The sequence below is a fragment of the Meles meles genome, chromosome 12 (genome assembly GCF_922984935.1).
Source record: "Meles meles chromosome 12, mMelMel3.1 paternal haplotype, whole genome shotgun sequence".
Classification (NCBI taxonomy): domain Eukaryota; kingdom Metazoa; phylum Chordata; class Mammalia; order Carnivora; family Mustelidae; genus Meles; species Meles meles.
In genome coordinates, this window is record NC_060077.1 from 83527606 (window position 1) to 83549625 (window position 22020).

Consider the following 22020-nt stretch of genomic DNA (forward strand, 5'->3'; position numbering starts at 1 on the left):
CTCAGAGTCTGACAGCATTAAACACCATATTTTTCAAACAAACAAGAAAGGAAGAAGAATGATACTAGAAATGTCAGATGAGTAGGAATGAGATTAGTAGGGTAAGTCTTGCAATCGTTGTGCTATTTTGTGTATTTTTTTTTTACATGAGTCTTAGGAGATTCTAGTTGACTAGACTTGTAAGTCTTGATTTATTGGATGTATAGAAGTTCAAATGTTTGCAAAAGTGTTTTTATGATCTTTGTAAGTTTGCTTTAAGGTGCTTAAAGCTTTTAAAAATCTGACAGTTTGTGTAATCAATGCCTAAACATTTAAGAAAAAAAATAATTTATTTGCTATTTAAGCAGTGTGTTTTAATGGTCTAGAAAAAATTATTTTCACTCGATTGACAAGCAATGAATTGCCTGCTAACTAAGGTTTAACCGTAGGGGACGTCTTTCCCTACCTGTGAAATTACCCTATGGGAGGGAAAATCCCACAACTTTAAAGAACCTTGCCCTTACCATCAGGGTGGCAGACTAAGAGAAGAAAAATGGGATTGATGAGTTTCTCATATGGAAGAGTGCACGCAGAAGAATATTGACAAGGTTTGCCTGATCTACACAGTATTTGGGGACACATCTGCCATCAGTACACAGCAAACTGAAGTAATGGGGAAGAAGGCAGTAAGAACATAAGGAAAAATGGTATTATCAGAAGAGGCTAAAGCATTTGTAGTATACTCCTTAACTCAGCAATAAATACTATGTAGTTGTAATCAAGTTAACACTTAGGGCAAGTGAGATAGTTTGAGAGGTGTAAGAACCCAATCCTCCGTCCCTAAGTTAGGAAGGCAATAGATAATGTCTCAAATTGTTAGGTCAAAAATGGCAATATAGCCATATTATTTGCAAATCTGGAGGCAGGTATGAGGAGAAAGAGTGACTGCTTCTGGGGAGGTGGGAGGAGTGGATAGGAACCTCTTGTCTTCTCAGATATCTCCTCGAGCATTATTTGGTTTTTCAGCTAAATGTATGCACATTAATTTCATGAAAGGAAAAGTTTTCAAAACCCTCAGAAAAAACATAAATAACATAAAAATTACCTGTCACTCAAAAACTCATCACGTATGGAATTTATTTCCTTCTAATCTGTCCATAGATTATGCTCATATGTAACTTTATTCCTAATTTACACTTAATAACTCGTGCTCCCTGTGACAGTATTGTTTCGTTCTAATATTTACATTAATATCCGATCATGGATGTGATAGAATCCGATCTGTTCTGTTGTTGGGCATTTGCTGATTTTCTCTGTGCACATGAAAAAAAGGATGAAGGCGTCATCATTCTGCATAATATTTTAATCCATGTTTGTGCATCTTCCCTTCAGTGAAATTCCTTGAAATGCAGTTTTTGATTCAGAAAGTATAAATATTTCACAGCAATTTCTTCTTTTTCTTTCGTATTCCACCCATGCTTCTTTTCTTTTTTCTTTTTGTTTCATATCTTTCTTCTTTTTTTTTTTTCTTTAAACACAATTCTGGAAGTAATTGGCACCCAATTTACAGCATTGCTTATGGAGAATAAGAAGTCATGCCAGTCTGACCTTACCAGCATTGGAAACCGATAGCTTTTATACTCGTGAATTTTATGCTTTAAAACGATAACTTTAATGTGCTCTCCACCACTTTTTTCTTTTTGGGAGGTCATGGTATAGCATAGTGATGAACTCCAGAGTCACACAGACAGTTTCCAATCCCCTGTCTGTTGCTCACAGCAGAGCAGCCTCGGGGACTAGGAAGGTACGCAGCTCAGGTTCAATGTTTTGCTCAGAAATTTGCAGCCCCCCCCACCTCACAGAGTTTTCTAGATTAAATGAAGTCTTGCAAGAGAAGCTCTGGTATGGGATCTAAGCACATAGTATATACTCGAAAAATATTCATTATTTTTCTTTGAGGTTAACGCTTCTTTTTATTTCCTTTTTTAATGGTTAATTTTCTTTTTAAAGATTTTATTTATTTGTCAGAGAGATAGAGAGAGCACAGGCAGGCAGAGGCAGAGGGAGAAGCAGGCTCCCTGCAGAGAAAGGAGCCAGAAGTGGGACTTGATCCCAGGATGCTGGGATCATGACCTGAGCTGAAGGCAGCCGCTTAACCCACTGAGCCAACCAGGCACCCCTTTAATGGTTAATTTTTTAATGTGAGCATAGTTGACACACGCTGTTAGGTAGGTTTCAGGTTACCATAGCCATTGCTTTTCTTTCTTGCAAATTTGCTAATGTCCTTTGCACCTGTTTCTACTGGGGGGTCTTTTTTTTTTTTTAAGATTTTATTTATTTATTTGACAGAGATAGAGATTACAAATAGGCAGAGAGAGAGAGGCAGAGAGAGAGAGGCAGAGAAGCCGAGGAGAAAGCCTGATGCGGGGGCTTGATCCCAGAACCCTAGGATCATGACCGGAGCGTTAGGCAGAGGCTTTAACCCACTGAGCCACCCAGGCGCCCCCTGGGGTCTGTTTTTAACTCAACTTTTCTCTTGAGCTATTTAAGTGAGGTTTAAAAATTTCAAATATTTTCCTATTTTGTCATTCATCTTTTAATTTTAGGGCAACTTTTTGACATATAGAAATCAAATATGTTTAGTCAAATGTACTGAACTTTTGTGATTGGTTTCAGATGACTCATTGTAAGTGTGTTAGGATGCTCTGAGTGGTAAAATGTCAATTTTGTAAATATTTAGAAAAGATGTAAGAGCAGAGGAGTGCTGCTCCCCACACAGAGCTCACCTGTTTACTTACTGGGATTTCTCTACTGCATTTACAGACTTTTGGACTAACTGGGCCTTTTAACTCACTTCTTATTCTCATTCAGGTTCTTCCTTACCTACTCTGCTCTTCCTAAAGTAAGGGCTCCTGGGCGGTGATCACAACACAGGGCATTGGTGGGAGGTTAGGTATTAGTTAATTAATATTAGTTAATCAATTAACAGTAGTTAATTAATATTAGTTAATCAATTAACAGTAGTTAATTAATATTAGTTAATTATTATTTTCTTTTTTAAAAGCCTAGTGTTCCAAATGTGCTGACCTTTTCTGTGATGCTAAGTGGTTGTTACCAGTAGAACCCCTAGCAAGTATTTTTAAAAAAATGCTGTTGACTGATTGCCTTCAGGTAAAGGTGCGTTTTATCTATGAACGTAAAATCAACCGCTTTTGAAGGACTGTAAAAGGGATCATTTGAGAACATCCATTGGCATGTTTTTCCGTCGTTGTATGATCTCATTATTAGAAAAAGATGTTAAAACTCTCAAATATAGTCACTTAAAAACTTGCAAATATAATTTTCTAAACTTCACAAAAACCTTCCAAAAAGAAAAGATTTAGTGGGCTTCTAACTGTTCAAATACTGAAGGTACACGCTGAAAAATCTGGGTTTGCAAACGCCAATGATTTTCAAGAGGATAAATAGATTTTTAATATTTAGATCTCAACCAGAAATCTTTGTACAGTTAGTATATGAATGAAAATCAAGCGTCAAGTTTTAGTCAGTAGAACCAATGATGACAACTTTATTCTACTTTAATCCCCCCATTTCCTGGGAAACATTTCCTTGCGACAGCTATCAATCAACATTTAGAAATAAATTGAGCTTAAAAGCGGGTCTTTAAATTATTGTACTTCAAAGCGTTAAATTAAGGTTAAAATAAACACTTATTCAATCACTGTGACCTCATCAAATATTGATATAATTTTTTGAGTGCAAAAAATGTATTTATAATTTTTTTTATTCTTTGAAAGTTTTGTGTTTTTTATAGCGTTTGTCATATATTAGTATTTAGCGTATTAGCCCATCTAAACATGAATATTGAAACCGGAGATCGTGCTCAAAACCTGTCTTGATGGGTGTCCTACCAAAACAGTTTGGAAGCCACTGGCTCTAAGAACCTTTAAACTCTGCTCCTGCTTTTAGTTAATTTCCAAAGCGAAGTCCCAATGTTGAAACTGCTCTTGCGTACACGCACCGAACACGAACACTGCGCGGACTAACCCGGGAAAACAAACCAGTCCCCCTTGGGCAGGCCCTTGGCCGACACCCTCGGAGGTCGCGGCCCAGCCTCCCCCACCAAGCCGCGTGCGCGCGGGCCGGGCGAGAGCACCGCGGGGGAGGCGCGGGCCCCTCCCGCGGACGCGCTGGGTGCCAGGCAATCCGGGTGGCTCTGAGTCACCCGCCGGAAGCCTCGCCCAGGATCAAAGCCGCCGGGAAGCTCGCAGCAAGCTGGAGCCGCTGCCGCCGCCGCCGCCGCCGGAGCCGGAATCTCCCAGGTACCGGGGCTGGGAAGCGCGCGGGTCCCCAGGTTCCCCGGGCGGAGGTCGCCCGCCGGGAGCGCGGCGGGACGCGGGGCGGGAGGGAGGCGGGCAGGAGGCGGATGCAGAGCGCGGAGCAGGAGGAGAGGACGAGGCGCTGTGGGCAGGGTGGTGGTGGGGGGTGGCGATCGGACCGGACAGCGGCGGGGCAGCTGTGCGCGGGGCTCTAAGGTGGCTGAGGGCGCGGCCGGCCGTGGCAGGGAGCGCCGGAGCGCAGACACGGCCTGGGCGCGGGTGGTGGTGGGGGTGTCCCCTGAGGGGGAGTGACATCGCGGCCGGCTAACTACACCGCGCTGCGATCTGCCCGCAGGAGGGAGAGGCGGGAGACTGCTGGGCGGAAGCTCTTGGGAGGGTGCGTGGGAGCAGCCGCAGGGCGCAGCAGGGAGACCGGGGCGCCTGGTGCTGCCTCGCCTGGAATTTCCAGGGCGCCTTGGTCAAGTTCCGGGGCGGCGCTGAGTCAGCGCCACCTCCCGCGAGGGGAGGCTCTAGGCCCCTCCCTCTGCCTCCTCCCTCCCTCCAGGCTTCCCTTTCCTTCCTTTATCCTGTTTTTCTTCCATATTCTTTTCTTTTCTTTTTTCTTTCTTTCTTTCACCTGCTCTGTATTGGCTGCTTTTCCCCAGTTTGAGAAAATGCTCCCTTGCTGTTTCCACCTGGCCTGCAGCCACAGTAATTAACTGAATGGATTCCCCACCTCCCGGATTCTCCCCAGCTCCTGCTCCCGCTGCCTGGAGAGCCTCCTTCTGGCCCCCGCCACCTGTCTGTCCTCCTCCAGCCCTGGGGCTACCCTGGGCTTCAGCCCTTGTCTCTTCCTACCAGCAAATACCGAAAATTCTTAAAAACTAGGCAGTTTCGGGCGCCTGGGTGGCTCAGTGGGTTAAGCCGCTGCCTTCGGCTCAGGTCATGATCTCAGGGTCCTGGGATCCAGTCCCGCATCGGGCTCTCTGCTCAGCAGGGAGCCTGCTTCCCTCCCTCTCTCTCTCTCTCTGCCTGCCTCTCTGTCTACTTGTGATCTCTCTCTGTCAAAAACAAAACAAAACAAAAAAAACCAAAAAAAAACCAAAAACAAACAAAAAAAAACTAGGCAGTTTCTTCTGCCTCTCTGTACGTTGTAATTTCATCCCATTTGCCTAGAATCTCCCGCTATCTGGGTGCTCACGGCCCCCAATCTCTTGCTCTGGGACTTGTGCCTGACTCAGGAACCTGCCTGGATTTACAAACATCCCTAGGCTGTATTTGGTGCAGTACTCCAAAGACTGTACCTAGTCTGCACGTCTCAAATAGAATGTATCACCTTCCTCATTCCATCTGGCTCCTCACACAAATTTCCAGTGGGTCACAGCTGCCCCAAGCATCCATGACCTAGGAGTTTGTTAGAAGATAAACGGAGGCATGTTTAAAAATTCAGTTCATCGGAGCACAGGGGAATTCGAATAGGGCATCACTCAGTCTAGCAGGTGGAAAGGAGCTCTGAGGTGCTCTTCAAAAATCCAAGACCTATAAGCAGAAGGGAGTGCGGACAAGAAGTTATAGCAAAACAGAGGGTTGGGTATTGCAAAGTTATTTTCCGTTAGCGGATGGCAGGGGTCTGGTAGGCAGGTGACCTCACTAGGGCAGGTGAGGCAGTTCCGGACTGGTTTAAGACTCCATTTCCGGGAGAATCCAAAACTAATTCAGTTAGGTCTCTGCATCGGGGGCTGAGTATAAGCACCTCTATCTGGGGTCTGGGGTCTTATTTTTAATCGGCCTCAGTGTACTCCCCGACTCCTCCTGCTCCCTGTCTCTCCTGGGATGGGTCACCTGGCCTGGCAATGCCACCGGGCACGCTGCAGTGCTCATGCTCCCTCCCGCGCTGTGGTGACACCGCGTTTTCTAAAGCCCAGTGCACGCCTCGAAGGCATTGGTCTAAACACCATATCTGGCTTTCCAGACCATAGCTCAAGTTCAGACTTCTTGCCCAGGTGCGCCCCGTTCACATAACCACAGAGACCCAGTCCCTCTGGTCCCTCCGCCATACACAGACCTGCACCATCTCCCCCCTCTCTTGGCCGCCAATCCCACCCCTGCGTCTGCAAAGCTCACCGCCCCTTTCACCACCGCACAGACACTCCTGTCCAATGTGAAAGCCAGCCGCCCCTCGTCTTCTCCTGAGCTTCTCAGGAGAATTAATTCCGCTTCTTTCTCTGGAGACTTCCGTAGCACTTTGTAAATGTACCAGGTGATAAGAGTGCAGGGCTGGCTTGAAACCACACGTTTATGTTTGAGTGTCTCCCTGCGTGGTGGCGGGGGGGCGGGGGGGGGAGCACCCCATAGCAATTACGGTCTTTAGTGTTCGTTTTCTTCTCTAAACCATGTAAGGAAAGTTCTATAATAAATGTTCTTTGTATAGATTCACTTTTGGAGGTGTCCGCAGGAAGGCGGCGTGGAGCAGGGAGACCACCGGCGGGTGGTCGGGGCCCTAGAGGGGCAGCAGTGTCGAAGCAGACGGCTTTGCTTTTGCTGCCGACTCTTCTGCTCTTACAGTGAGAGCCTAGGACAGTCTTTAATGATCTGGACCTCACTCACCAGGAAAAGAAAAGCTAGTTTAATGCCAATTCATTTTATAGGCTGGAAATCAAACCTTTCCACATTGCTGTGTTTTTATGACACAGTGGAATGGTGTACTGGTACCCAGAGGTATTGTTTCATATTACATTGAAATTTGTATTATGTTGAAAGCCCTTTTTATTTTTTTAAAGATTTTATTTATTTGAGATTGAGTGAGCAAGAGAGCACATGAGCAGGGGAGAGGGAGAAGGAGAAGCAGACTCTCTACTAAGCAGAGAGCTCAATGCAGGACTCGATCCCAGGACCTTGGGATCATGACCTGAGCTGAAGGCAGATGCTTAACCAACTGAGCTATCTAGGTGCCACGAAATTCATTTCTTTTTAGATTTATTGGGCAAGTTCCACTTTGTTTCAGGTACAACGCCCCTGAAAGCTTAATGTGCACATGAGACTGGGGGAAAGAGAGTCATTGGGTTATCCTGCTTTCGGGGCCCCTGCCTCTTCATGGGTGTGACTTGGAACACACTCCCAAGGTGCCCGCCTGGTGAGCGTGAGCCAGGGTGTCCTTGCTGTGAGCAGACGCTGATGGGAAACACCGTGCTACTGACCAGCATCTGCCCCTGTGGAAATGAACTGAAGGAAGAAGAACGGTGGAAGAAACCAGAAGTAGGCATTTGACATTAAGAGCATTAAAATGTTAAGTTGGAATTGATGCGATATTCTAGGACCCTCCTTTGCCTGTGCAGGCAGGACAACACACACACACACACACACACACACACACACACACACACACACACCCCACTCACACGGAGCAGCCTAACCTTAGGCTCAGGTAGGATCAGATCCAGATGTGTTTGTGTCTGTCACCTCCTGTTACCCAATCCTCTCTTCCTCTGGGTCTCTTTGGAGCCACCTTGTGGTAGGTCAAATGCCGTGCAGTTTGCGTCCCCCTGGCTCTTAGCTGTTTTCTGAAAAGTCCTCCAGTGTAAGGCAGGGAAACTTGGGGCCGGACGTGGTCTGCAGGCAGGCTGCACGCTGCTCTCTCTCGTGGTACTTGCCCACTGCAGACCCACGGGCTGTCGCAGACCTGCAGCCTGCCGGCTCAGGCCCTGCAGCGGAAAGCTCTGGAGTGAGGACAGTGAGGACAAATGTCTACGGAACCACCTGTCAAGTATAGCATGCTGCTGGGCAAACTTTGTCACTACTGTACTCTCTTGGTTAATGCTTTTTTAGTCTATTATTTATTTATTAAAGATTTACCCACTTATTTGAGAGAGAGAGAGAGCAAGCAGGAGAAGGGGCAGAGGGAGAGAGAATCCAGAAGCAGACTCACTCCAGAACGGAGCCTGGTACGACCCCGGGGGGCTCAATCCCGGGACCCAGAGATGGTGATCTGAGCTGAAACCAAGAGTCCGCTGCTTAACCCCAAGGTGCCCCTTGGTTGATGTTTTAAATCATTTCTTTTAAACCTGAATTTGCCCTGCTTGGAGCTGTTGCAGAGTCTGTATTTAGAGCAGAGCCTTTATACTTGTTTGTTGGATATCACATTTTTTTTTTCTTCCTAAATCAGAGGCATGGTATGTCTTCTCTTGAAAAAAATATTTTAGGAAGAAGCTTTCAAGGAACTAGTCAACCATTGGAGAGGCTCTGGTTGAAACAGTTGTCTCCCTGCCTCTTCCTACCCACTGAGTTCCTCTTTCCTCTCCTGCCCCTGAGAAATCCAGGAGACATGCACCCCCCCATACTCCCCCATACACGCCCCCCCCCACCACCAAGGAAGGCCTAATGAGATACAGATGCAAGAATGCTCTAGGAGACACAGCTAATCTTCTGTGAAACTGAAAGAAATACCACATGACCATGCACTGGTTGATGAAAATGTTACAGATGTGTGATGACTCTTATTGGAGGCAGACATTCTAGTACTTTTGGTATTCCTTATTTGCTGGTTTTCCAAACTGGGATCTATTTTTCTTGTGTAGCTTTAAAACTTTCGAGTTAAAAACATATATGCAGATAGAGGAGGGGAGAAAAGGATAACATCATAGAAAAAAAGTAGCTCGCAGGGTCATGGGATTATGGGTGACGATTTGTATTTTATTTTCTAGAGTGTTTTCACCTGGAACAGCAAAGAGACTCAGGGAAACCAAGATGAGTTGATGAACTTTAAGAATTTACTGAATAGTAGTCCAGGGTTCTAGAAGGCAGAAGAGAAATAAACAATTAAGGCAGGACTTATAACAGCTTGCTGAAATTATAATAATTAAGAAGCTGCAATAATGTCTCACACCTCGGAGCAAGGGAATCGCTGAAGTTCTGCCCTTGCCCTCCCATAGAGACTGGGAGGTAAGGGCGCTGTCTTCCTTGATAATTTCATTTTTATAAGAAAGGGTTCTAGGGATTGAGAAAGACTGTCCTGGGTTGAAAACAGGAGAGGGGCTTTCAAAATATTTCTATCTCAAAAGAGCAGAGAAACAATTAACAGGGACAAGTTGTCTAAAGTAAATGCTCTAAGGAAAGGGAGGTCAGCGAGAGGCAGGAAGGAGTGTGTTTAAAGTCTCTTCAAGTTGGGGGAAGGTCAAGGCTGGATTGATCAGGCTGGCCTTGGAATTGGGGCCTCTGACTCAAAGTGCCTACCCGATGACTTGAGATTTGAACCTCATATTTTATTTCCCTGCATGTGGGCTCCCATGCCCGCTTGCCAGCCTGTTTCAGCCACTCCACGGAAAACAGTGTATCTTTTTGGAGTCCCTCTGAGTCAAAATGAACTTTCTGTTTTCCCAGTAGCCCATATTTTAGGTCAGACCATCCTAAACCCGGCCTTAAAATTTGTTGAAATCCATCCAGTTGATTTCACATGACACGGTGACAGACATGTCATTTTTATTTACGAAGATTTCTTTATAGTAAGACGTTGTTTCTAGATTATGCCAGAGACACCAAACTGAGGGAGAACTTGCAGCCAGAGGGCACTTGTGGAATGAGGAAGAATTCAGGCTCTTGCCTTTTGCAGCTCCCAGAGGCCACCTGCATTCCTTGGTCCTTGGCCTCGCGCCATTTTGACCTTTGCTTCTGTTGTCGCGTCTCCTCCTCTGACTCTGACCCTCCTGCCTTCCTCTTCTAAGGACCCAGTGATTATACTGAGCCTACCTGGGTTCTGCAGACAATCTCCCCATTTCAAGATCCTTAATTCAGTCCTTTATACCTGCAAGGTCCCTGATACCGAGCAAGATAACGGAGTTTTGGGAGGTTCTACATGGGTGTCTGTGGGGGAGCAGTTATTCTTCCGACCACACGCTGTGTCTATTGACGGGTGCTAATGGCCTGATGAGGTAACGGGGGCTTGATTGATGTACTGATGTGCCTCCGTGTTGTGCTTTCCACGCAGACCTTCCCTGATGGACGATCTCTGTGAAGCAAATGGCAGTTTTGCCATCAACTTACTGAAAATGTTGGGTGAAGAGGACAGCTCCCAAAATGTGTTCTTCTCCCCTCTGAGCATCTCCTCAGCCCTGGCCATGGTCTTCATGGGGGCCAAAGGAAACACTGCTACCCAGATGTCCCAGGTAGGCGTGCTAGCATTCTGTCCCACAAAAAAAAAAAAAAAAAAAAAAAAAAAGAAAAAGAAAAAGAAAAAAAGAAAAAAAAAAGTCCCCAAATTTCACCTTTGTTACATTTTAAATTTTGGTTCACGTTTAATATCAAATTGAAATGTAGCTGTTTGAATGAACTTGCTGTTAAATGGGTTCTTTGCAGTGTATGGTTACACTAGAAGAAAGCAACATAAACGTGGACTTGCATCTCTGGAATAATTGAGAGGAACTGTATAATCTGATTGATCTAAAACGGGTTCTGTGGGACTTGAGCTACAAAGGAAGTAGTGGCAAGTACCTTAGAGAAGTAGTCTTTAACCTCTTTGTTATGTTGAGTTTCTCTGACAGTCTTGTGAGTGTCCCAGAACATTGCCAATGCACATGACTTCCCCATTGATAGCAGGGGTGCGAGGGTGCCCTTTGGAAGTGTCTCTGGGGATGGCAGCTGTTGGGGGGGGCAGTGGTTTCCTCCAGGTCTCTGACAGAGGGAAGCTTTGGACTGGAGCCATTGGGAGACAGGGGAACAACCTTAATTTCCACTCTGGCTTGATGTAGAAGTCCCAGTCTGGTCTACAGAACTTCTGTGACATTACTTCAGTATTTGCTGTTGATTTCTGCTCATTCTTGTGTTCCCCGGGTTGTGCTAGATTCATTCCAGCTACCTCTTTGTTCTGTTCTGTTCTGTTCTGTCTTCCTCCTGAGTTTTCACACCTGCCTTTCTCAGTGGGTTTATACCTGGGAGCGACATTTGCCACTGTCGGGAGCAGCTTCATTGTCTGAGAGGTGCTACTGACATCTAGTGGCCAGAGGCCAAAAATGCTGCAAAATGTCTTAGGCACAGCCTAGGCCCTGCCACGGAGTATCTGGCCCCAAATGTCAACAGTGCCAGGTGGAAAGGTGCTGTGGGAGGGTTAAACCCAATGCCATTGCCTTTCAAGATGGGATCACTTGTGATTTTCAGCGCAGGGCTCTTTGGAGATAGTCTCTGTCGGAGCAAGATGGCAAAGTTACAAGTCGTGTCCTTGTCTGTTACCAGGCACTTTGTTTGAACAGAGGTGGAGAAATTCACCAAGGTTTCCAGTCCCTTCTGAAGGAGGTTAACAAGTCTGGCACTCAGTACTTGCTCAGAACTGCCAACAGACTCTTTGGAGAGAAGACGTGTGATTTCCTTCCTGTAAGTTGTCCTCAAGCACTGATGTTAAAAAAATGGCAAATAAAGGGCGCCTGGGTGGCTCAGTGGGTTAAGCCGCTGCCTTCGGCTCAGGTCATGATCTCAGGGTCCTGCGATCGAGTCCCGCGTCGGGCTCTCTGCTCGGCAGGGAGCCTGCTTCCCTCTCTCTCTCTCTGCCTGCTTCTCTGTCTACTTGTGATCTCTATCAAATAAATAAATAAAATCTTTTAAAAAAATGGCAAATAAGGTAGAAACTGCAGAAGAACAGAGACAAAGTATAATTCTGTTGCTTTAAAAATGTGCTTTGAATTGTGCTTTTATAATTCTAATTTTGAATTTTATGACTGCCTCTGAATTCTGTCCTTTTTAAAGTTTTTTTTTTAAATAAGATTTTATTTATTTGAGACAGAGAGAGAGCACACAAGCAGGGAGGAGGGTCAGGGGGAGAGGGAGAAGCAGACTCCTTTCCGAGCAGGGAGCCCAAAGCAGGGCTTGATCCTGGGACCCTGAGATCATGACCTGAACCCAAGACAGACGCTTAACTGATTGAGCCACCCAGTCACCCCTAAGTTGTTTTTGATAGATCCCTTCCAGATATCAATCTCAGTCTGTCTATCTTCCTGCCCGCAGACCTGCTTCTTTGCCTTGATCCCCTATGCCTCAGTGACCACATAGTCCCGTGTGTTTACCTGGTTGTCCCCAAGCTCACCTCTGGTCATTGGGCGGTTCTGGCAGAGCTGGTCTCTCAAGGCCTCCTAAATTTGTCCCCTCTTCTGGATCACCGCCACCACTGCCTGGGTCCAGACTCTCACTGGATCTCCTACATCATTATTTTGATCCTTTCCTGACGGATCTCTCCAAGTCCAGCCAGGTTCTTCCATACTACTGACAGAATAGTCTTTTGAAAATTAAAATTGGGCCTTAAAACTGAGATTTTAAATCTGTGCACTTCCTAAGTACGAAAGCATATAATTCTCAAGTTCCCCGGTCCCGTAAAAGCCTGCCATCATGCAGCGAGTGAGGGCCAAAAAATATGTTGCATCCATGCAGAGTGTTGCTACCTCAGATTAATGAAGAGATCTGGGCAGACCCGGCTATTTTCTGGCTGGCAGTTCCAAGGATTTTTCTGTGAGATTCAGATACATCCCTGTCCTGGCTCCTGTTGGGTGCGACCCCACGGAGGTCACTCGCTCTGGGCTTGAGTATCATTGGAGATAATTCTGGGTCTTCTAGGACAGGCATTCATGATCCCAGGAATCTTGATTAATTGATGTTCATGTTTGAATGTCAGTCTGATCTTTGGGGACTGTCATTGAGGGTACTGGGGACACAAGGAGCCACCTTCCCATTTTCTCAGTTGCTTGGCTCCTCTTTCTCTCTACATTTTCTTTCTTCTGTAGAAGCTAAAATATTTGAGAACAGGAGATGGGCGGAGGATGGGAGCCAATTGCCAGGAACATTATATCTGGCACCAAGTTTTTGTGAGGTGAGTTATCTTTGGGTTTTCATGTATTGGGTACAGGCACTTCCTGACTTAACCCCAAACAACATTCCAAGGCTCACCCCAGGCCACTGTTTTTCCCTACTCCACCCCCCACCCCCCACCCCAACAGCCTCCCATGTGATCCAGGCCTATCACATTCCACTGCTGGAGGGACCTAGAGGATTTCTGGATGATCTGGTTCCACCAGGGAGCCTCTCTCACAAAGCTCAGACATCGTGGCTGGTGTTGGTGATACTAAAACGGGTCAAAGCGAGAGTCCGGGCCAGATGCAGAAAATCAAACAGGAAGTCAGCGTGGAGCGGAAGTGCTGGGCAGGGAGCGAGGGGGCGGTTCTGCGCATGCGCGCTGCTCACACACGTGTCCGCGTTCTCGAAGCCTGTGAGGCACTGCATGTCCCTGTGCTGTTTCTCCCCGCGGACCATGAGCCGCCTCAGGGCCAGCGTCACATCTTCAGTCCCCGGTGTCCGGCCCCTGACACGGGGGTCCGGCCCAGGTGGCGGTGGTCGCCGCATTTTTGTCATTCGCATGAATGAGTCCTCAAGTGCGGGTCGCCCTGCACTTGAACCCCGCACAGGTTCAGAGAGGAAACGTTTTCGCTCCGGTGCGAACTTGGCTGAAGAGGGCGCGCTCCTGTTCCTTCGCAGGCCTTTAAGGAATCCTGTCAGGAGTTCTACCAGGCCGAGCTGGAGGAGCTGTCGTTCGCTGAACACACCGAGGCGAGCAGGAGACACATCAACGACTGGGTGACCGAGAAGACGGAAGGTGAGGCGCGTGCGCTGCGCCGCTTTGGGGTGTTGGCGCCGGGGCGGGGGGGCGCGGGGGGGCAGCCAAGATCCCTGCGGGCGGGCGGGACCTCCGCGGCGGCCTCGGCTGGTGGGTGTTGGCCGGATTTCCAGGCCAGCGGGGCAGTTCGCTTATTTTTCTCGGGTTCGTGACGTCACGGAGTGGTGATTTCTAAAAGCCACGTAAACCGAGAGGAAGGGTCTCAGACCCTCTTCCCTCCGGAATATGCTGGAAAATCCCCCAAAAGTCTTCCTGTCTGGGGCTGGGCAATCTTCTGTCCGGGGGAGGGGATGAGAGCCCTTGTCATGCCCTGAGAGCGGCATGACTTTCAGTTTAGACTGTGGTTGAGATGGGCCGGCCTTGCCGGTTGTCTCCCAGCGGTCAGGGTCAGGAGCACAGCTGGTTTATCTGCGGGGCTCGCCTCCCTCTGTCACGTGGCTGCGGCTGAGGGTGCTTTCAGAGCGTGACCTTCTGCTCCAGATTCGGGAGCTGCAGTTCCTGTGGAGCCTGCAGCCTCCCTGGTCCAGAACGCACTCTGTCTTACCAGGAATGTTTCCGCCAGTGCTTGACTGGGGTACTGAGAAGGGCGTGCTTTTGAGCACTCAAAGTACCTAATACAATCTAGAGACTTCCAGAAATATGTGTGTGGGGGGGAGTTAAATCACTTAATTCTTCCTGTGCTCACCTAGCACGCCTTAGGACAGCCATTCAGGCTTTAGCGTGTACCCACCGTGTGTGTCCGGCTCTGCAGTGCCCACGACTGCACTGAAAGCCAATAAAGTAAAGGCCATCGGAAGGGCAGAGCCTTTCACGTTTTCCTACGTTGTATGTGCAGTCGTCTCTCGCTCTCTAGTCGATCCGGCAGCACTGGGTCCCCCAGGGAAGCCAGAAGCTTCTCCCTACATCACTCGCTTCCTCTTCATCAGTTTGACTGCCAGCATGTTGCCCAAAATATCAGAGCCACAAGGGACATTGAGGATCACCTTGCCCCTGGTCTCAATGGAGAACTCAGTTTGGGCCCCTTTATTGTACCCCTGAATTCCTTCCCGTATTCGCTGCCTTCAGGATGGCTGCTCTTACCCATTTACAGGTCTGTAGTCCTTCATCCTTCGGAAGCTTCTCCTCACCTACATGAGATTTGAAGGTTTGTATGGAGCAATGATTCTCAACCAGAATCAGCCCCTACATAACATTTGCCAATGGTGAAGACATTGTGGTCGTCCCAGTTGGGGAAAGGCTACTGGTGGGACATCCTACAATGCACAGGTCGTCCCCCACAACAAAGGATGATCTGGTTTAAAATGCCAGTAGCCACATGGTTGAAAAATTATGGCACTGAAGTTGGGAAGCTTATAGTTAGAAGAAGTAAGACTCACAGGCCCTTGTCTCAGCTCAGCCACTTGCTGCCTGTGTGACGTTGGCAAAATGTCAGCCAAATGCTCTGACCTGAATTTCTACATCTGTAAATTGAGGGTAAAATGAGAGTTGACCTGCTTGCTTCGGGATTGCTGTTCAGGGACCAGCGGGGGTAATCCACACCACGTGCACGCACAGCATTACAGCCCACAGCCCTGTTCCTCAGGCCTCTGGGGAAACAGGATTCCAGTCTGGCTGGCAACCAAGTCAAGCCTCAGATGTCAGGAGAGTTGTTGGAAAAAGGCATTTGTTCCCTTCCCTTCTCCCCCACATGGCAATAAACCTCTCTCATCTTCTTCGCAGGTAAGATTTCAGAGATCCTGGGTGCTGGGACAGTGGACCCACTGACTAAGCTGGTTCTCGTGAATGCCATCTATTTCAAAGGAAAGTGGAACGAGCAGTTTGACAGAAAGTACACAAGGGGAATGCCCTTTAAAGTCAACCAGGTAGGGACTTATTTTTCGGGAGTACTGCTAACTTCGAGTAATATGCTGGGAAAGATTATGAGTGAATGGAAAAAGTAATTTGTTTTCATACTATATTTATGAGTGAATTTCATGCTACCTATGTATCTTTTATTGGAGAGGGGAAGAGAAAAGACAGTTCTGTGTTTGGGTCCTTGCATCTTCGGCCATATTATTTGGATTGAAAGAAAATTTCTTCCAACCCTTGGAATTATGTTTGTCTTGTACTGTTGCTGTCTGTATTTACACAGACACCTTCTTGCACTGTCAGTGACAACTGTGTGAACATGGCCTGATAACTTAGAGCCATGCAGTTCTGAACACAAGAAAAAAAGGTTAACAGATGTTCAGGCAAACTTTGTCTTCATTTTTGGATCTTTTTTAAAAATAAAAATTGTATATAATGTGCATGAGATGATGATTTGATATAATTCGCATAGAAATAATAGCTTTGGTCCAGCCAGTTAGCACACATTTTCCTCACATGGTTATCATGTTATTTTTGTGATGAGAGCACCTGAAACCTGCTCTCTTAGCAAATTTCCAGTATTCACTACAGTGTTAGTAACTGTAGTCGTCATGCTGGACATCAGATTTCTGGACTTAGAACCTACCTTTAAAAACACTTTTGCCCCTTCACTTTTGGGTATGATGATGGTTGGCATCCAGAGTACTTAGCTTGAAATTTAACTTCCATCAACCTGATGATGGCATGTCGCACAGAGATTTAGAAGTCTACATTTGGCACAAGCTCTAGAATCAGTGGACACTGTGAATCTTGTCAAGGTCTTCTCTCCAAGAAAACCAAAGCCATAAAGCCACTTATATAACTGAGCAACTTTTCACAATAAAAGTATAAGTCTCTGTGGCCTACCCATCTTTTCTTACTACATCCTTCAGCCCCCAAACCTGAATATTAGTTAATTCTCCATTTAACTTAGATAAATAATCTTTAATTATAAGGTCCCTGGGAGTGCTTCCCTACTGTATCTTCTCAGAAGAGAAAACCACAGCTTCTTCCAAAAATAACGTCGGGTTTTATGTCTGTGTCCGTCAGTTTTATTCTCGCTCACCGGGTCATGGTCGATCTGCTGGGACAAGAGCATGTGGGATTCCTTGCTAATATGTCACAGTGAGCATTTCGCCTCTGTCAGCAGAGTGTGCGGAAATAACAGTTCTCTCACATGGACCGAGGGCTTGTGCAGATGAGATTTAGCTCATTTTCCGTGAGCCGTGCTCATTTTTCCGCCAACTGATTTGAATTCCGTATTTTTCATTAGGAGAAAAAGACGGTGCAGATGATGTTCAAGCAAGCTAAATTTAGAACGGGGTACGTGGCTGAGGCGCACACGCAGGTGCTGGAGCTGCCCTACGCGGGGCAGGAGCTCAGCTTGGTGGTTCTTCTGCCGGATGACGACACCGAGCTCGCCGTGGTAAGCCCTGGCCGGCCGTCTGAGCGTGCGTGGACATGGGCTCAGCTCATGTCTTCCTGTCCGATTGTCCGCTAGTGTGTGAGGAATGTCCCCTTGAGGGTTATTAGGAGTCCTGGGTGAGCAGCATGTCATGTCTGGGGTGACCGTGGGTTTGCGTTTCCGGTGAGTGGGCATTGAGAGTGGAACTGGTGGCGAGCACCCGTCCCGATGACGCTAGGACAGACTTCCGAAATCGTAAGAACACTGTGCCTTATTCTGACGGGAGGGGTGGTCGAGTCCCAGTAACTGTGGAACAGAAGTGCTAGACAAGGAGAGGGATTGATCTGGGCAGTGCTTCTCAAACAGTAATGTGTGTAGGACTCCGCCGGGTGGCTCGTTAAAAGGCAGTTTCTGATTGAGGCCGCGAGGGCCTGGCATTTTGCATTTCTGCCCACATTCCAGGTGGTGCAGATGCTGTTGGTCAGGGACACACTTTGGGTGGCAAGAGGTCAAGGACAGGTGAGGAATATTCCTTAGACAGGAGGAGAGCCATCTCTTCCCACGACAAAAAAGCCCCAAAGTTCAGGGTGCGAGAAAGTCAGTTTGTAAGGAGGTCAGTGCCAGTAGCAAGCTTGTTGGCGGGCTCTCTGGGGCTGGAGAGCGGCCTCAGTCACTCAGTGTCTGGCTGAGTGACGCCACTGGTGGTGTTTAATAATCGGCTCTTGCCGGAGGCACAGCCAGCTCCAGCACACCGATGCACGGGATGTTGAGGGCAGGACCTGGCCAGTTTCCCTGGTTTTCTATGGAATCAGAAAGCTGCTGGCGTAAGTCAAGGGTGAGATCTGTCATGGCCACTCGAAATTAGAAGAGCCTGGGAATTCGAGCTAATGTCCAAACAGCCATCCCCGGAGAAGAGCTTTCACCCAGGCTGCCGGTGGTGAAGGGAAAAGGGAGAGGCGGTGGAAGTTCCTTCTTCCTTTCTTTCTTCACTGTGACAGAGTGATGGGTCTTGGAGGTTTTGAAGTGAACGCCAGGGAAGGCAGAAGATGAACAAGAAATGCCAGGAGCCGAAGTGTTGTGGAATTCTCCATCTCCGCTCTCCCCTCCCCAGAAGCCACATCTTCCCTCCTGTTTGGATAATCCCTGATTTTCCCGCTCTCGCCTGTCAGAGTTCTGAGCCATGCTCTCCTTTTTGTCAAACAATCTCTAATTCACACTAATGTGCATCACCAATCGCTTGGTTATGAGAACTTTCCAAACTATAAACATTTGAAGTGAGTTTGGTACAGGTAGTTAAAAAATCTCCTCTCTCTCTCCGTGTTTTTTTTTTTTTTAAGCAATTTTCCTTTTATATCCATAAAACAGGGGAAAAGATGAGAATTTGAGGGAAAATTTTTGGTGTGTGTATAAAGGGAAAATCTGTAGATTGTTGTGGACCAGAACTCCTCTCATTGTATTTCATGGAGGGGTGGGGAGCTGAGTGAGGAGAAGGGCACTGGGTTTGTTGTTTATATTTTAAGATTCAATGACTCCTTTTTTCAGGTGGAAAAAGCACTTACGTATGAGAAGTTCAGAGACTGGACAAATCCAGAGAAGATGACTAAGGATAAAATTCAAGTTTTCCTTCCCCGATTGAAGCTGGAGGAGAGTTATGACTTGGAATCTTTTCTTCGAAGTTTAGGTATGACTGATGCATTTGAGGAAGCCAAGGCAGACTTTTCTGGAATGTCAGCTAAGAAGAATGTGCCCGTGTCCAAGGTGGCGCACAAGTGCTTCGTAGAGGTGAACGAGGAGGGCACGGAGGCGGCAGGGGCCACAGCTGTGGTCAGGAACGCTCGGTGCATCAGACCCGAACCACGATTTTGTGCAGACCACCCATTCCTTTTCTTCATCACACACCGCAGCAGCAGCAGCATTTTGTTTTGTGGCAGGTTCTGCTCTCCATAGGGACGTGCAGTCACTGTAAACCCCCTCCTTTCGCTTCTGCCAACCTTGTCTTAATACAGATTCCTGGGACCAACTGGTGTGGTGGCTTGGATGCCCAAACGAAGAGCGTGCATCTGGCAAGTCTGTGTGAATGTCCTCACCGAGGATTCCATGGCCGCTGAGAAAACTTGAGACATCACCTGTGTGCAGTTTGGGGTGGAGAAGGCTGTGTGTGTTCCGGAGGGTTCGGGCAGCCCCTCCTCCTCATTGCCTCTGCCCTCACCTGCCCGTGAGAGGACGGCCTGCTCCTCTCAGTCTGTTCTTGTCGTTTGTGGGCATCTTGAGGAGCACGTCGAGGCTCCACATCCCCGCCCTCTCTACGCACTCCCATGCTGCAGTGACCTCAGAGCTCTGTCCCCCTCTGCTGCCAGGCTCCCGTGGAGATGCCAGAGCCCAGCCCCACTGCTCACACGGGCAGAGGTGAACGCCCTGATGGAAAGCCTGCAGCCACCCTGTCTCTGCCCTGTCAGGACCCCACAGCCCGTCCCACATGTCCCGCATCTCACACAGTCCCTCATGGAGACGACAACTTCCGATCTTCTTGCCATAACCCTTCAGGCCTGCGCTAGGAGGCAGAGCTCCGAACAAGCCATGCCCTGTAGTCTCCTCCGTGCCCTTTCGTCTGGGGCACCGCCCCCTCCCTGCCCCACGGCCTTCATGTGAAGCACCTGTCAGGACAGCTGACCCTCTAGGTAAGCCACATGCAGTCACGTGTGGCTCCAGCACGGCCCTCCCTACAGTATTTTTTTTTCCCCACAGTATTTTTTTTGGCTTAAAAAAGGATTTGTATTGTGGTAGCAGTTTGGACACTATTGAAAAGTACCAGAGAACACTGAAGTCACCCACAATTCTGTCACTGTGAAATCAGTATTAATTATAGTTAATCCTATTCTGTGTATGCACATACAAACATTATAAACATTTTAGCATGTTAATCATAGACTTCTGTAGCAATTTCTACCCTTACTTGACATAAACTCTCCTCAAGATAATTATCTATGTCATAATTTGATATGTCAAATTGTATCTGTATATTTTCTATTATTAGATCTACTTTTAGATAATTTAGGTAATTAAAATTATATACTCATGAATATATTAAATATTTGCTTACATTTTTAAAATTTAAAAGAAATATTTCTAATGGTACTGTCAAGATAAAAGTTGGGGACATTTTGAGACTGCTTCCAAATTGGTCTCCAGAAAGTTGTCCTGGTTTACAACCTCCCCACCCCTCTCCCCCTGCCCAAACTTCACCATTTACACTACTGCTAACTGCTGCTGGCTATTTTTTTTTTTAAATGAGTGGTTATTCCTGACTTTGTTTTGGATTTATAGTTCACAGTTACATGAACCATTCATATTATATTTTTTATAATTTTGTTATTTTTTTAAAGATTTTATTTATTAGAGACAGCGAGAGAGGGAACACAAGTTGGGGGGCGGGGGTGGGAGAAGGAGAAGCAGGATTCCTGCCGAGCAGGGAGCCCTATATGGGGCTCAATCCCAGGACTGGGATCATGACCTGAGCCAAAAGGCAGATGCTTAACAACTGAGCCACCCGGATACCCCTATATTAGAGTTCTTACTTTTACTTTTAATCTCATATCCACCTCATACTTTAAAAAAAAAATACACCTTTGTTGAGATATAATTCATACAGAATAAACTACATAGTTAACATGTTCAGTTTGACAAGTTTTGACACACATAGCACCCACAAAACCAAGGAACCAGTGAGCAGGTACCAGGCCATGGGAGGCCCATCAGAATCAGACAGCCCTCTGAAGTCTGAAAAATGACCACGAGCTAAGAAGACTTGTCAACCTTTACTCAGACCTCTTGGCTTTCCAAGTAAAGGAGACTAGGGGTGAGGGGGAGATCCCTCTGTGTCAAGGTCAGAGTTCAGTGGTCTCAAAATCTCTGGGCTGGCGGTAGATCAGGAGTTCTCTAGTGAAATAGAAATGTTCTGTACAGCTGAAACCTGGCCCAGATGGGGGTCAAAACTGCAAAAGTCCTAGGAGGGACTCTGCATCCCAGGCATAACACCAAAGGAACTAATATGGAAAGTGATTATGATAACAGGACCTATTTCCTAGAGTTGTGGAGAGGACTTAATGGGTACGTAAAGAGGCTGGAACAATGCCTAGTGCAGCAGTACCCAGCATGTAATTGGTAACTATAATGATTAGACAAGACTCAATTGCATTTTCCTGCATTTAAAAAGCAATAGTTAGAAAGTATAGTTAATTTTACATTAAAAAATATAATGTGCTCAGTAATGATAACTTGAGATGAGCAAAACTATTGTGCTGAAAATTAAGAAATGTTATTGAAAGTCATTAAAGATGGCTAAAGGAAAGTGAGATATTTCATAACATGAATAGAGACCTTGAGTTGAAAAGTCAGTTTTCCCTCAACTGTCCTAGAGATGTAATTTTAATCCAAATTCCAGTACTGTTTTCTCTGGAATTTAACAATTATATACATTTAAAATTTTTTATGAGTAAGCAAAAGGCCAGAAATACCTAGCATACTTCTAAGGAAAAAGATGGAGTTGTGGAATTCTGCTCTACCTGATGTGAAAGCTTATTATTAAGGTTTAATAATATAATGTGGTGTTTACAGAGGGACAGACCAGCAGATTAATAGTACCAAAGAGAGCCCAGAAGCATACTCATTCATATGTGAAAATGGGAAAGGGGACAGAATTGGGCTTGGAGTCATTAGGGAAATGACAACTCCATATAGTATGCTGGGACAACTTCCTTATATAAAAGGAAACAAAGTTAATTATGAAA

The 22020-nt window shown here is 46.7% G+C and overlaps 1 protein-coding gene across 4 annotated transcripts; it reads left to right on the plus strand.

The window, feature by feature from the left end:
• Positions 1-4054: 4054 nt before the first annotated feature.
• Positions 4055-20291, plus strand: LOC123953739 (serpin B8-like). Of its 4 annotated transcripts, XM_046024053.1 has the most exons (8): positions 4055-4301; positions 6730-6862; positions 10279-10456; positions 11520-11657; positions 13803-13920; positions 15661-15803; positions 17102-17254; positions 18776-20291. In XM_046024053.1, exons 3-8 carry the CDS (start codon positions 10289-10291, stop codon positions 19178-19180), a joined length of 1125 nt encoding a protein of 374 aa, XP_045880009.1. In that variant the 5' UTR covers positions 4055-4301; positions 6730-6862; positions 10279-10288; the 3' UTR covers positions 19181-20291. The 4 variants fall into 4 exon arrangements, with proteins under 4 accessions (XP_045880009.1, XP_045880010.1, XP_045880008.1 ...); XM_046024054.1 differs by lacking the exon at positions 6730-6862; XM_046024052.1 differs by lacking the exons at positions 4055-4301; positions 6730-6862 and adding an exon at positions 7436-7553.
• Positions 20292-22020: the final 1729 nt, after the last annotated feature.